We start from the raw sequence: 13,195 nt of genomic DNA, 5'->3' as shown, positions 1-13,195 counted from the left end.
CTCTACCACTGAGGAAAGGGGGTCCCCAGCGCCAGCCTGCGCAAGTCCCCAGAAACTCCGCGAATCCCCTCGGGATAGTAAACGGCTTATACAAAGGCAACGTCTTCCGGGGTCCTTTACATGACCCCCGTTACAGACTGGGACCAGGACCTGCACTCACCCTCTCCACAGACACATTGGTCTGGGTCCCCGGCTGGGCTATCACTATGGAAACGGCGTCTCGCGGATACAGCGGCGGCTTGCGAAGATTCCATTGTTAAGAGAAACCGGAAAGTGGTGACCGCATCGGCGTTGCCTGGAGAACGCCTGGACTCACAGTAGCAAAATGGGCCTCTCCCTGGCTCCCCTCCTCCTCCCCGAGCACAAGGCAAGGGGCACCCCTTGCTGTGAGTGTCGGGGGCCCACTCAGAACTTTGCGGAGTCTCCTGAGGAACCCGTGGCGGGACCGGCCCAGGGTTCGTCAAATTCTGCCGATGCTTTCAGGTAAGACGGACGGACAGACGCACCATGACCCACCTGTGGCAGCCTGCCCCCTCCGCACGCCCTCACGGTGGCTTCTACAAGCAAGGGAAACTGAGGCTCAGAGACTATCTAAAGGTCGCACTGTGAGCAAGGGCAGAGAACTACCGGAGAATCGACTCCAGATGTCCTAGAGTCCTAACAGTGTGTATTTTTGTTCCGTCTGATAAATGAAGAAACTCAGGCCGTTCAAAGAATGTTTACCGGCTGCCTGGTTGGTGTACCAGGTGACACCATCCATTGAGGGGCAGGACCCAGGGGTCTTTGGTTCCAAGCGCAATTCTCTTCCAACTACAACACCTTGCATTAAAAGAGGGGAGACTTCTATATCCTAGAACCAAAATCTTCACAATCTGGCTCAGCATTGTACAATAGAAACATAAAGCAGGCCACACATGTAATTTGGAATTTTCTAGTAGCCACATTTTTTAAAAAGTAAAAAACAGAAAGTCCAAGTGAAATTAATTCGAGTGTTTTATTTCACCCCTTATGTCCAAAATATTACTATTTTAAGATATGATCAGTATTTCTAAATTTACACTACTTCCATTTCAAATTTTAATTTTTTTTTTTTTTTTAGGATGGAGTCTCACTCTTGCCCAGGCTGGGTTGCAGTTGTGTGATCTCAGCCCACTGCAACCTCCCCTCCCAGGTTCAAGTGATTTTCCTGCCTTAACCTCCTGAGTAGCTGGGATTACCGGCACCCCCCATCACATCTGGCTAATTTTTTGTATTTTTAGTAGAGGCGGGGTTTCACCGAGTTGGCCAGGCTCTTCTCAAACTTCTGACCTCAGGTGATCCACCCGCCTCAGCCTCCCAAAGTGCTGGGATTCCAGGTATAAACCACCACACCTGGCCAAATGTAATGCTTTTTTTTTTTGAGACAGAGTTGCTCCATCACCCAGGCCGGATTACAGTGGTGCAATCTCGGCTTATTGCAACCTCCGCCTCCCGGGATCAAGCAATTCTCCTGCCTCAGCTTCCTGAATAGCTGGAATTACAGGCGTGTGCCACCATGCCTGGCTAATTTTTGTATTTTTGGTAGAGACAGGGTTTCACCATGTTGGTCAGGCTGGTTTCGAACTCCTGACCTCGTGAACCATCTGCCTCCTTCTCCCAAAGTGCTGGGATTAGAGGCATGAGCCACCCCGTCCAGCCTGTAATGCTCTTGAATCATCCTGAAACCAGTCTGTGTAAAAATTGTCTTCCATGAAACCGATCCCTGATGCCAAAAAGTTTGGGTACTGTGGATACAATGACTATTTATTGAATACCTACCATAAGCCAGTAGCATGCTCCTACTTGGGACAGAAAGGTGAACTAAACCAGACTAGATCCCTGCCCTAAAGGGGCTTATATCTATTGGAGGAGATAGGATAATCAGTCAGTTATGTAAATAATGAGTTATAACTGTCATCACGGCTTCAAAGGGGCAGTACTGTGAGATGACGTAAGAGTGTGTTTTTACCATACAAGGAGGTCAAGGTGCTGAAGGAAGAGCAAAAGTTAATTAGATAAAAGGGAGCGGAAATAATACGCCGTCCTAAATGTACCATCCAAGCAGCAGGAAGTGAGGCTGGAAAGGTAGAAGGTGCCCAGACGTGGGCTGGCCATCCCAGGAGCACTAGCAGCATGTGACAACTAAGTCCTTGGAATTTGGTTAAAGTGACTGAATAAGTATAATTTTAAGGCTGAATGCAGTGGCTCACATCTGTACTCCCAGTACTTTGGGAGATGGTGATGATGCCACTGCACTCCAGCCTGGGTGACAGAGTGAGATCCTGTCTCAGACAAACAAAAGTAAAAAATTTTTAAAGTAAAGCGTTAAAAGAATGGCTACTCCTTAAACAGAACAGCCAAGAGTAAAATTTTAATTTTAATCAATTTAAATTTTGGCTGGGCGCAGTGGTGAAACCCCATCTCTACTAAAAAAATACAACAGTAGCCAGACATGGTGGCGCATGCCTGTAATTCCAGATGCTTGAGAGACTGAGGCAGGAGAATCACTTGAATCTGGGAGGCGGAGGTTGCACTGAGCTGAGATCGCGCTATTGCCTTCTAGCCTGGGCAGCAAGAGTGAAACTCCATCTCAAAAAAATAAAAGAGCATTACATTCATTGTGTACTTTATTTCTACTATAATTACATTCTAACATATAATAAAATAATTCTACAACCCACCATAATGTAGAATCAGTGGGGGCCCTGAACTTCTTTTTCTGCAACTAGACAGTCTATCTAGGGGTGCTGAGAGACAGTGACAGATCATCAGGCATTAGATTCTCATAAGAGGCACACAACCTAGGTCCCTTGCATGCAGTTTGTAGTGGGATTTGCACTGCTATGAGAATCTAATTCTACAGCTGATCTGACAGGAGGCAGAGCTCAGGCAGTAACGTGAGGAATTGGGAGTGGCTGTAAATACAGATGAACCTTCTCTCCTTGCCTGCTACTCACCTCCTACTGTGCAGCTTCATTCCTAACGTGCCACAGACCTACACCCATCCGTGGCCCTGAGGTTGGGGACCCCTGATTGTATGACTAAAGGTTATACTAAAAAGTCTGTCAAATGCCAAAGTCAGCAGTGTTTTATATGCTCAAATATATTAACTTTTTTGTTATTTCATTTTTCTTTTTTTCAACTCCCCTATTCTGAGAAGCATCAAATATGTTATATATGTATGTATGTATGTATGTACATATGTATGTATTGAGACAGTCTCACTCTGTCTCCCAGGCTGGAGTGCAGTGGCGTGATCTCCACTCATTGCAAACTCCACCTCCTGGGTTCAAGCAATTCTGCGTCAGCCTCCCAAGTAGCTGGGATTACAGGCACCTACCACCACGCCCAGCTAATTTTTGTAGTTTTAGTAGAGATGGAGTTTCACCATATTAGCCAGGATGGTCTCGAACTCCTGACCCCAGATGATCCACCTGCCTTTGCCTCTCAAAGTGCTGGGATTATAAGCCTTAGCCACCATGGCCAGCCCAAATAAGGTAACTTTAAACAGGGCGTTTAAATCTAGACTGCCAGAATGTGTGCTCCATGAGAGCAGGTGTCTTATTCTTCCACTCATCCGCCCCCAGCACATAGCATAGTGCTTGCCACAGGGTAGATATTTAATGAAGCTAGTTTTCTTCCCTCTCCTTTTGTCTTCCCCAAATAATGGCAGTAAAAACTTACCATGTTTCAGAGAATACCTAAAATGGTATGATGAAATATTCAGAAGGGGCCAGGAACGGTGACTCATTCCTGTAATCCCAACACTTTGAGAGGCCAAGGTGGGTGGATCACCTGAGGTCAGGAGTTCGAGACCAGCCTGGCCAACATGGTGAAACCCCATCTCTACTAAAAATACAAAAGTTAGCCAGATGTGGTGGTGGGCACCTGTAGTCCCAGCTATACTGGAAGCTGAGGCAGGAGAATCACTTGAGCCCGGGAGATCAAGGCTGCAGTGAGGGAGCTGGGATTGCACCACTGCATTCCAGTCTGGGCTACGGAGCAAGATCCTATCTCAAAAAAAAAAAAAAAAAAAAAAATCTTGTAAGTCTAAAAGAAATCATAGTTAATCCATAATTTGCCTAATGGAAGAAGCTGTAGAAGCAAATCATTCCCGTTCACTGTTGTAAGTCTTGTAATAGATGAATGCAAGATGAATGCAGAACCCTCGTCTTTGCAGAGGAGGCATAGTGCTAATAGCTTGGAATAATTTGAGGTTTCCACAGATGTATCACCTGAGTGTTGTCCAACAGAGGGAACCGTATGTGCAAAGGCATACAGGTAGAAAGAGCATGTGATCAGGGACCAGGAAGAAGTTCTGCAGGTCAGGCGTGTAGGATGCGTGACTGTGGAGAAGAGGGTGGAGCGAAGACCTGAACTGGAGGAGAAGGAAGGAGAGTATGATGAAAGGGCAGTGGAGTTCATATTCCCACCAAACTCGACGTTTTCTCTGTCCATTATGTATGAGCTTCTAGAGGGCAGGATCTAAGTCTTTATTCATTTTAGTTCTTTTTTATTTTTCTTTGAGGCGGAATTTCCCTCTTGTTGCCCATGCTGGAGTGCAATGGCATGATCTTGGCTCACCGCAACCCCCTCCTCCTGGGTTCAAGTGATTCTCCTGCCTCAGCCTCCCAAATAGCTGAGATTACAGGCATGCGCCACCACACCCAGCTAATTTTGTATTTTTAGTAGAGACAAGGTTTCTCCAAGTTGGTCAGGCTGGTCTCAAACTCCCGACCTTAGGTGATCACCCACCTTGGTCTCCCAAAGTGCTGGGATTACAGGCATGAGCCACCGTGCCTGGCAAGGATCTAAGTCTTTTGCTCTATTATAACAAGGCCTGTCACACTGGACTCTGAACCCAGAGGGCCCGCAAATGGTAGTAATGTGCTCCTGGCCAAGAAGCAAGGACCCAAGAGAGCTGGCAGGCCAGGATGTTCTAGAGCCAGGGAGGAAGAGTAGGGTTGGGGCTAGTTTTCTGAGAGGGAGCAAAAAGCCTCAGGTTGATCAGGAGCCTTGTGCTAAGGAGATGGACCCCATATTCTAGAATCACAGTATCAGAGAGCTGGAGAGAGTCTTAGGGTCACCTAATCTAATTCTCTTTTAGAGCCGGGGCTCAGAGAAGCAAACATCTGATTTCATCTCTAGTTTGGGAACTGACTTGCTGAGTGGTCTCGAGTAGTCTGGAGCCCTGGCCTTTTTCACACTCTGGTCTCTTTATTTTTAAAACTAGAACAAGGCCAGGCGCCGTGGCTCACGCCTGTAATCCCAGCACTTTGGGAGGCCGAGGCGGGCGGATCATGAGGTCAGAAGATCGAGACCATCCTGGCCAATATGGTGAAACCCCGTTTCTACTTAAATACAAAAATTAGCTGGGCATGGTGGTACGCACCTGTAGTCCCAGCTACTTGGGAGGCTGAGGCAGGAGAATTGCTTAAACCCAGGAGGCAGAGATTGCAGTGAGCCGAGATTGCGCCACTGCACTCCAGCCTGGCGCCTGGTGACAGAGTGGGACTCTGTCTCAAAAACAAAAAAACAAATAAAACTAGAACAATTGGCCAAGAAGTGGATCACACCTGTAATCTCAGCACTTTGGGAGGCCGAGGCAGGCGGATCCCGAGGTCAGGAGATCGAGACCATCCTGGCCAACATGGTGAAACCCCGTCTCTACTAAAATACAAAACATTAGTCCTGCACGGTTGCACACATCTATAGTCCTAGCTACTCAGAAGGCCGAGGCAGGGCAATCTCTTGAACCCGGGAGGCGGAGGTTGCAGTGAGCCGAGATCGCACTACTGCACTCCAGTCTGGCGACAGAGCAAGACTCCATCTCAAAAAAAAAAAAAAAACTAGAACAATTTTTATCATGGGGTTGGAGGAGAGGGAGAGTCAGGCATCAGACATTGGAAGAACAAGTCCATATACCTTGAAATCCTCATTTAAGCATGGGCGTCTCAGAAAGAACCCTTTAATTCCCCGTGTAGGCATGGGACATGTGCTTTGCCATCAGCCCTGCGTAGCTGGCGAACGTGGTTGGGCTTTTCCTCTTGCGTTTTCTGAGCTGGGTCTATGCTGTTTCTGATTTCCAGGAGGCTGATTTAAAAAAGGACAAGATTGGAATGGGAAATGAGAGGCTCTTAAAAGTGGACACTTTTTTGTTTGTCCATTTACAAGAAATTGGACAATGAATCATTTCAGGAAGATGGAGGTCATCAACCTCACCGCCCTCCCTATGATACCAGTGGATGAGCACCTGGCTGTCTCCCTTGTCTCACGGAATGCAATGGTGAAGACTGTGAGAAAGGAGTTAGAGGACAATCCACCCTGTATCCTTCTGGTGGTGTCACCTACAATCAGACCAAATACACCTAACTTCAGTCATGCCCCCAAGATCTAATCAGTGCTCAGGTCTATAATGCATATTACTTATTAGCTGGTCCCTTATACGTTCATTATATTCTTTTTGTGTGTGTCTATGTGAGATGGAGTTTCATGCTATTACCCAGGCTGGAGTGCAGTGGCACAATCTCAGTTCACTGAGACGTCTGCCTCCCAGGTTCAAGCAATTTTCCTGCCTCAGCCTCCCAAGTAGCTGGGATTACAAGCGCCTGCCACCACACCCGGCTAAATTTTTTTGTATTTTTAGTAGAGATGGGGTTTCACCATGTTGGCTAGGCTGGTTTTGAATTCCTGACCTCAAGTGATCCACCTGGCTCAGCCAAAGTGTTGGGATTACAGGCATGAGCCACTGCACCCAGCCACAGTTTTTTTTTTTTTTTTTTTTTTTTTTTTTTTTTTTGAGACAGCGTCTCACTCTGTCACCCAGGCTGGAGTGCAGTGGTGCGATCTTGGCTCATTGCAACCTCTGCTTCCCAGATTCAGGTGATTCTTCTGCCTCAGCTTCCTGAGTAGCCTGGGATTATAGACAACCGCCATCATTCCTGGCTAATTTTTTGTATTTTTAGTAGAGACGGGGTTTCACTGTGTTGGCCAGGCTGGTCTTGAACTCCTGACTTCAGGTGATCCACCCACCTCGGCCTCTCAAAGTGCTAGGATTATAGGCGTGAGCCACCATGCCCAGCACATTCATTTTTTGAATTTGAGACTGTGAAGGATTGTTTGACTCCAGTATTTTTCCTAATGTAATCAGAAGGAGCCCCAAAGGAAGAAGTTCTGGAAGTATTTGTTGAAAGAATGGGGAAGAAGAGTTTAAAAGCTCATTTTAAAAAATGGTTGTTTTCTTTAGGAATTATAGATGTTATTATAGCAACTAAGAAGTTGTGGTACAGCCCTCCACCCTCAGACAGATAAGCATAAAACCCAGCTTTTTCTTTTTTCTTTCCTTTTTTTTTTTGAGACAGAGTCTCACTCTGTTGCCCAGGCTGGAGTGCAATGGTGAGGTCTCAGCTCACTGCACCCTCTGCCTCCCAGGTTCAAGCAATTCTTCTGCCTCAGCCTCCAAAGTATCTGGGATTACAGGTGTGAGCCACCATGCCCAGCTAATTTTTGTATTTTTAGTAGAGATGGGGTTTCACTGTGTTGGCCAGGCTAGACTCGAATTCCTGACCTCAAGTGATCCACCCACCTTGGCCTCCCATCAACTTTTTTTTTTTTGCCACCAACTTTTTTTTTTTTTTTTTTGAGGCGGAGTTTCACTCATGTTACCCAGGCTGGAGTGCAATGGCGCGATCTTGGCTCACCGCAACCTCCGCCTCCTGGGTTCAGGCAATTCTCCTGCCTCAACCTCCTGAGTAGCTGAGATTACAGGCATGCGCCACCATGCCCAGCTAATTTTTTGTATTTTTAGTAGAGATGGGGTTTCACCATGTTGACCAGGATGGTCTCGATCTCTTGACCTCGTGATCCACCCACCTCGGCCTCCCAAAGTGCTGGGATTACAGGCTTGAGCCACCGCGCCCGGCTCTTTTTTTTTTTTTTTTTTGAGATGGAGTTTCACTCTCATTGCCCAGGCTGGAGTGCAATGGTGTGATCTCGGCTCACCACAACCTCCGCCTCCCAGGTTCAAGTGATTCTCCTGCCTCAGCCTCTTGAGTAGCTAGGATTACAGGCATGCACCACCATGCCTGGCTAATTTTGTATTTTTAGTAGAGACGGGGTTGTTTCTCCATGTTGGCCAGGCTGGTCTCAAACTCCCAACCTCAGGTGATCCACCCACCTCGGTCTCCCAGAGTGCTGGTATTAAAGGCATGAACCACCATGCCCAGACTTTTTTTTTTTTTTTTTTTTTTTTTTTTTAATGGATCAGGTTGACCTTGCCTCTTCTTACCTGCCAGCCCTTCTACCTGGCCCAAAATCTGCTTCTTCTGGCATCATCCAGGCTCTACCAGCATCTTACTTCCCTGGCCTGTCTTCATTCATCCTGATCTCACTTCTGACCCTGAGTTGTATTCCAGTGTCACAGAACTCTATCTCTGGAGGACATTACAGTTTGTCCAGCAAATAACCTTCTGGGGCTGTAAATAACCTCAGGCCTTTCCATCTCTTGTAGAGCTTATTTGACTTCAAACCTTGCTACCAACAGCTAGCTGCATGTACCACTCTCCCCCTTACTTTCCATGCTTCTCGGAAGCCCTTCTTAAGATAAGGCAAAGTGTGATCCCATCAGAATTTGCTTCAGGGTCTCATTCTGCAGGGCCGCTTTCCAATGTCCCCTCTTTCTTCTTAATCTTACTCCAAACAAGTCCATTTCACCTGCTGCGAATTTGTCATGTCCCTTCTTGGTGTCTTCATTTTTCAAGTATCCTCTGATTTGTAAGAATACTTGAGAGTAATGGAAGTAAAAGTGAACCTTGCTTTATGTGAAGGGAGTGAGGGATGATAGGATTATGGGGCTTTTACAAAGAATATATCCTAGACCACTGAGGCTAAGACAGAAAGCAATGTAAAAGCTGAGAGAGTAGGAAGTGGGGCCGTCGAGCTGAACAGATTTCAAGTGATAAACAAGGTTAAGATACCCTTTGACGCAGCCATTGTCACCTGAAAATCTCTCATAAAGAAATATTCTAAAATATGGAAACAGCTCTCCATGTGACATGTGCATCACACCTTTATTTATTTATTTTTCATTTTCTTTGTTTTTTGTTTTGTTTTTGTTTTTTTGTTACCCAGGCTGGAGTGCAGTGGTACAGTCTCAGCTCACTGCAACCTCCTCCTCCCAGGTTCAAGCGATTCTTGTGCCTCAGCCTCCTGAGTAGCTGAGACTATAGGTATGTGCCACCACGCACGGCTACTTTTTGTATTTTTAGTAGAGACAGGGTTTCACCATATTAGCCAGGCTGGTCCCAAACTCCTGACCTCAAGTGATTCGCCCACCTCAGCCTCCCAAAGTGTTGGGATTACAGGTGTGAGCCACCATGCCTGGCACACAGCATTTTATTATTATTATTTTTTAATTTTTGAGACAGAGTCTCCCACTGTTGCCTGGCTGGAGTGCAGTGGCGCAATCTCGGCTGACTGCAATTTCCGCCTCCCCAGGTTCAAGCAATTATCTTGCCTCAGCCTTCCAAGTAGCTGGGGTTACAGGCACCTGCCTTCACCCCCAGCAAATTTTTTGTATTTTTAGTAGAGATGGGGTTTCACTATGTTGGCCAGGCTGGTCTCAAACTCCTGACCTCATGATCCACCCGCCTGGTTCTCCCAAAGTGCTGGGATTACAGGTGTGAGCCATCGCGCCCTGCCAGCATTATTTATAATTGTAAAAAAGTGTAAATAACTTAAATCTTTAATCTCCAAGGAACAGTTAAGTGTATTAAGGTGTTTCCTCCAAATAGATTAGTATAATGTCACTTAAAATAATTATTATGACTATCCTTTAGCTGAAGGAAGAATGCTCCTAATAATGAATGGAAGAGAAATCAGAGTAGTAAAACAGGCATACACTGAGATTATAAAATATGGACAAAAATATGTATGTAAGAAATACTGGCAGGAAAGTTCCTAAGTCCTAACAGAGTTGTTAGGGTGGTGGCATCATGGATGGCTCTTTTTCACTAAAAAGTGACATATATAAAAATATGTTTCAAGGTGTCTATAGTATGGTCACCTCTCATTTATAATTTGCAAAGTAACTCATTTAAAAAAAGATAAAGAAATGTGGGCCGAGTGCGGTGGCTCATGCCTGTGATCCCAGCACTTTGGGAGGCTGAGGTGGGTGGATTACTTGAGACCAGGAATGTGAGATCAGCCTGGGAAACATGGCAAAACTGTGTCTCTACAGAAAATTTTAAAAATAAGCCAGGCATGGTAGTGTATGCCTGTAGTCCCAGCTACTTGGGAGGCTGAAGTGGGAGGATCCATTGAGTCCGAGAGGTCTGCTGCAGTGAGCCATGATTGCACCACTGCACTCCAGTATGGGTAACAGAGTGAGGCCCTGTCTCAAAGAAAAGGAAGAAAGAAATGTGAAAAATATGAAAGTTTGCAAAGAAAATAACTAAGGAGAGAGCTCTTGCAGACAGGGGCTGCCCTCCTCACCAGACAAGCCCCATCCTGTTGTGTGTGTAATCACCACCCTGAGATTCCTTAGCAGACTCACCTCCCAGCCTGTCTCATTGGCTCCATGCACCAGGTGAACCAAAAGATTGCTGACATAAATCTGCATACCGAGCTTCCAGCCAACAGCCTGGTGAGTTACCTGTGCTGGAGCTGAGGCAAAGCTTCTGACAGGGAAGGGCCTCGGGGATCATCAAGGTGTCCCAGTGCTCTGGGGCCTTTCTGTTTATTTGAAAACATGTTTATACAACTGAGTTCTCAAAGTTGATATTTTTAATTAATTTTATTTTTCATTTTTATTTTTATGTATTTATTTTTGAGACAGAGTCTCACTGTTGCCCAGGCTGGAGTGCAGTGGCGTTATCTCAGCTTACTGCAACCTCCGCCTTCTGAGTTCAAGTGAATTCTCCTGCTTCAGCTTCCTGAATAGCTGGGTTTACAGGCACACGCCACCATGCCCGGCTAATTTTTATATTTTTAGTAGAGATGGGGCTTCACCATGTTGCTCAGGCTAGTCTCAAACTTCTGACCTCGTGATCCACCCTCCTCGGCCTCCTGTCCTGGGATTACAGGCGTGAGCCACCATGCCCAGCCTATTTTTTATTTTTTTGAGATGGAGTCTCACTCTGTCACCAGCCTAGAGTGCAGTGGCACGATCTCAGCTTACTACAAGCTCCGCCTCCTATGTTCAAGTGATTCTCCTGACTCAGCCTCCCAAGTAGCTGGGACTATAGGTGCATACCACCACATGGACTACAGGCACATGCCACCATGCCCAACTAATTTTTGTATTTTTTAGTAGAGACGGGTTTCACCATGTTGGCCCAGATGGTCTCAATCTCTTGACCTTGTGATCCGCCCGCCTTGGCCTCCCAAAGTGCTGGGATTACAGGCATGAGCCACCGCACCCAGCCAATAAACTATTTTTCAGAGCAGTTTTAAGTTCACAGCAAAATCAAGCAGAAAATACAATTTTCTCATATACCCTCTGCCCCCACCCACATACAACCTCCCCTTCTGTCAACATTACGCACCATAGTGCCACATTTGTTAGAATTAATGGACCCACATTGTTACATCATCATCGCTCAACATTCAGAGTTTACAATAGGATTCACTCCTGGAGTTTTACATTCTATGAATTTGGATAAATACCTAATGACATATATCTACTATTGTAGTGTCATACAGAATAGTTTCATTGTCCCAAAAATCCTTGTACTTTGCCTGTTCATCTCTTTATACTCCTTAACCCCTGGCAACCACTGTTGTTTTTTACCCACTCTCCATAGTTGTACCTTTCGCATAATGTCATAGTTGGAATCATATAGTATGTAGCCTTTTCTCGTTGGCTTCTTTCACTTAGTATGCTTTTATGTTTCCTCCACATCTTTTCGTGGCTTGATAGTTTGTTTCTTTTTAGTGCCAAACATTCCATTGTCTGAATGTACCATGGTTTATCTGTCCACTACACAGGGACATCTTGGTTGCTTCCAAGTTTGGGCAATTACAAATAAAACTGCTATAAGCATCCATGTGCAGGTCTCTGTGTGGATGTAAGGTTTCACATCATATAAGTAAATACCAAGGAGCACAATTGCTAGATCATATGGTAAGAGTATGTTTTGTAAGAAACTGGCAAACTTGGCCAGGCGCAGTGACTTATGCCTGTAATCCCAGCATTTTGGGAGGCCAGGGTGGGCAGATCATGAGGTCAGGAGTTCAAGACGATTCTGGCTAGCATCCTGAAACCTTGTCTCTACTAAAGATACAAAAAATAAGCTGGACGTGGTGGCACACACCTGGAATCCCAGCTATTCAGGAGGCTGAGGCAGGAGAATTGCTTGAACCTGGGAGGCAAAGGTTGCAGTGAGCTGAGATCAAGATCGTGCTAATGTACTCCAGCCTGGGTGATGGAGTGAGACTTCGTCTCAGAAAAAAGAAACTGGCAAACTCTTTTCTAAAGCGGTGTTATCATTTTTCCTTCCCACCCGCAGTGAATGAGAGTTCATGTAGCTCCATATCATCACTAGTATTTGGTGGTGTCAGTGTTCTAGATTTTGGTCATTCTAATAGGTGTGTAGTGGTATCTCATTGTTGTTTTAATTTTCATTTCCCCAATGACATATGTCTTTGTGTATCCTTATTTACCTACCATCTGCAGATCTTCTTTGTTGAGATGTCTGTTCAATCTTTAGTGCCCACTACCCTTTTTTTTGAGTCAGTCCTGCTGTGTCACCCGGGCTGGAGTACAGTGACATGATCTCAGCTCACTGCAACCTCCACCTCCCGGATTCAAGTTATTCTCCTGCCTCAGACTCCTGAGTAGCTGGGATTACAGGCATCCGCCACCACACCTGGCTAATTTTTGTATTTTTAGTAGAGATAGGATTGCACCGTGTTGGCCAGGCTGGTCTCGACCTTCTAACCTCAGGTGTTCTACTAGCCTTGGCTGGAATGGAAATAGGGCACAGCTTGCAACCTGGGCATGAGACTCAGAGGTCTGAGATCAGCAGACCTCAGGATTCATTTGTTCATTAGTGCACATCTATTAGGCACTTCTTTTTTTTTTTTTTTTTTTTAATTAGGCACTTCTTTATATACCAAGTGCTAGGTGCCATCTACCAGGGCAGGACAGATGCTGGGGAAACCAGTCTGACTATGGTAC

The 13,195-nt window shown here is 45.8% G+C and overlaps 1 protein-coding gene across 6 annotated transcripts in view; it reads left to right on the top strand.

Moving 5' to 3' along the window:
- Window positions 1-34: 34 nt before the first annotated feature.
- FAM227A (family with sequence similarity 227 member A) overlaps window positions 35-13,195 on the top strand; it is a 63,387-nt gene continuing 50,226 nt past the window's right edge. For 3 of the 6 annotated variants that reach the window (XM_032266712.1, XM_032266711.1, XM_032266709.1), the window contains exons 1-3: window positions 38-483; window positions 6,108-6,344; window positions 10,578-10,660. In XM_032266712.1, coding sequence (XP_032122603.1) covers window positions 6,203-6,344; window positions 10,578-10,660 — 225 coding nt within the window. In that variant the 5' untranslated portion in view covers window positions 38-483; window positions 6,108-6,202. Of the gene's footprint in view, window positions 484-6,107; window positions 6,345-10,577; window positions 10,661-13,195 lie in introns of all 6 variants that reach the window. The other 3 variants (XM_032266714.1, XM_032266710.1, XM_032266713.1) reach the window with 3 other exon arrangements.

This window comes from Sapajus apella, unplaced genomic scaffold (assembly GCF_009761245.1).
Source record: "Sapajus apella isolate SASKATOON/1434 unplaced genomic scaffold, GSC_monkey_1.0 scaffold160, whole genome shotgun sequence".
Lineage (NCBI taxonomy): Eukaryota > Metazoa > Chordata > Mammalia > Primates > Cebidae > Sapajus > Sapajus apella.
The sequence above is the reverse complement of the archived record's forward strand: the minus strand, read 5'-3'. Positions and strand labels throughout refer to the sequence as shown.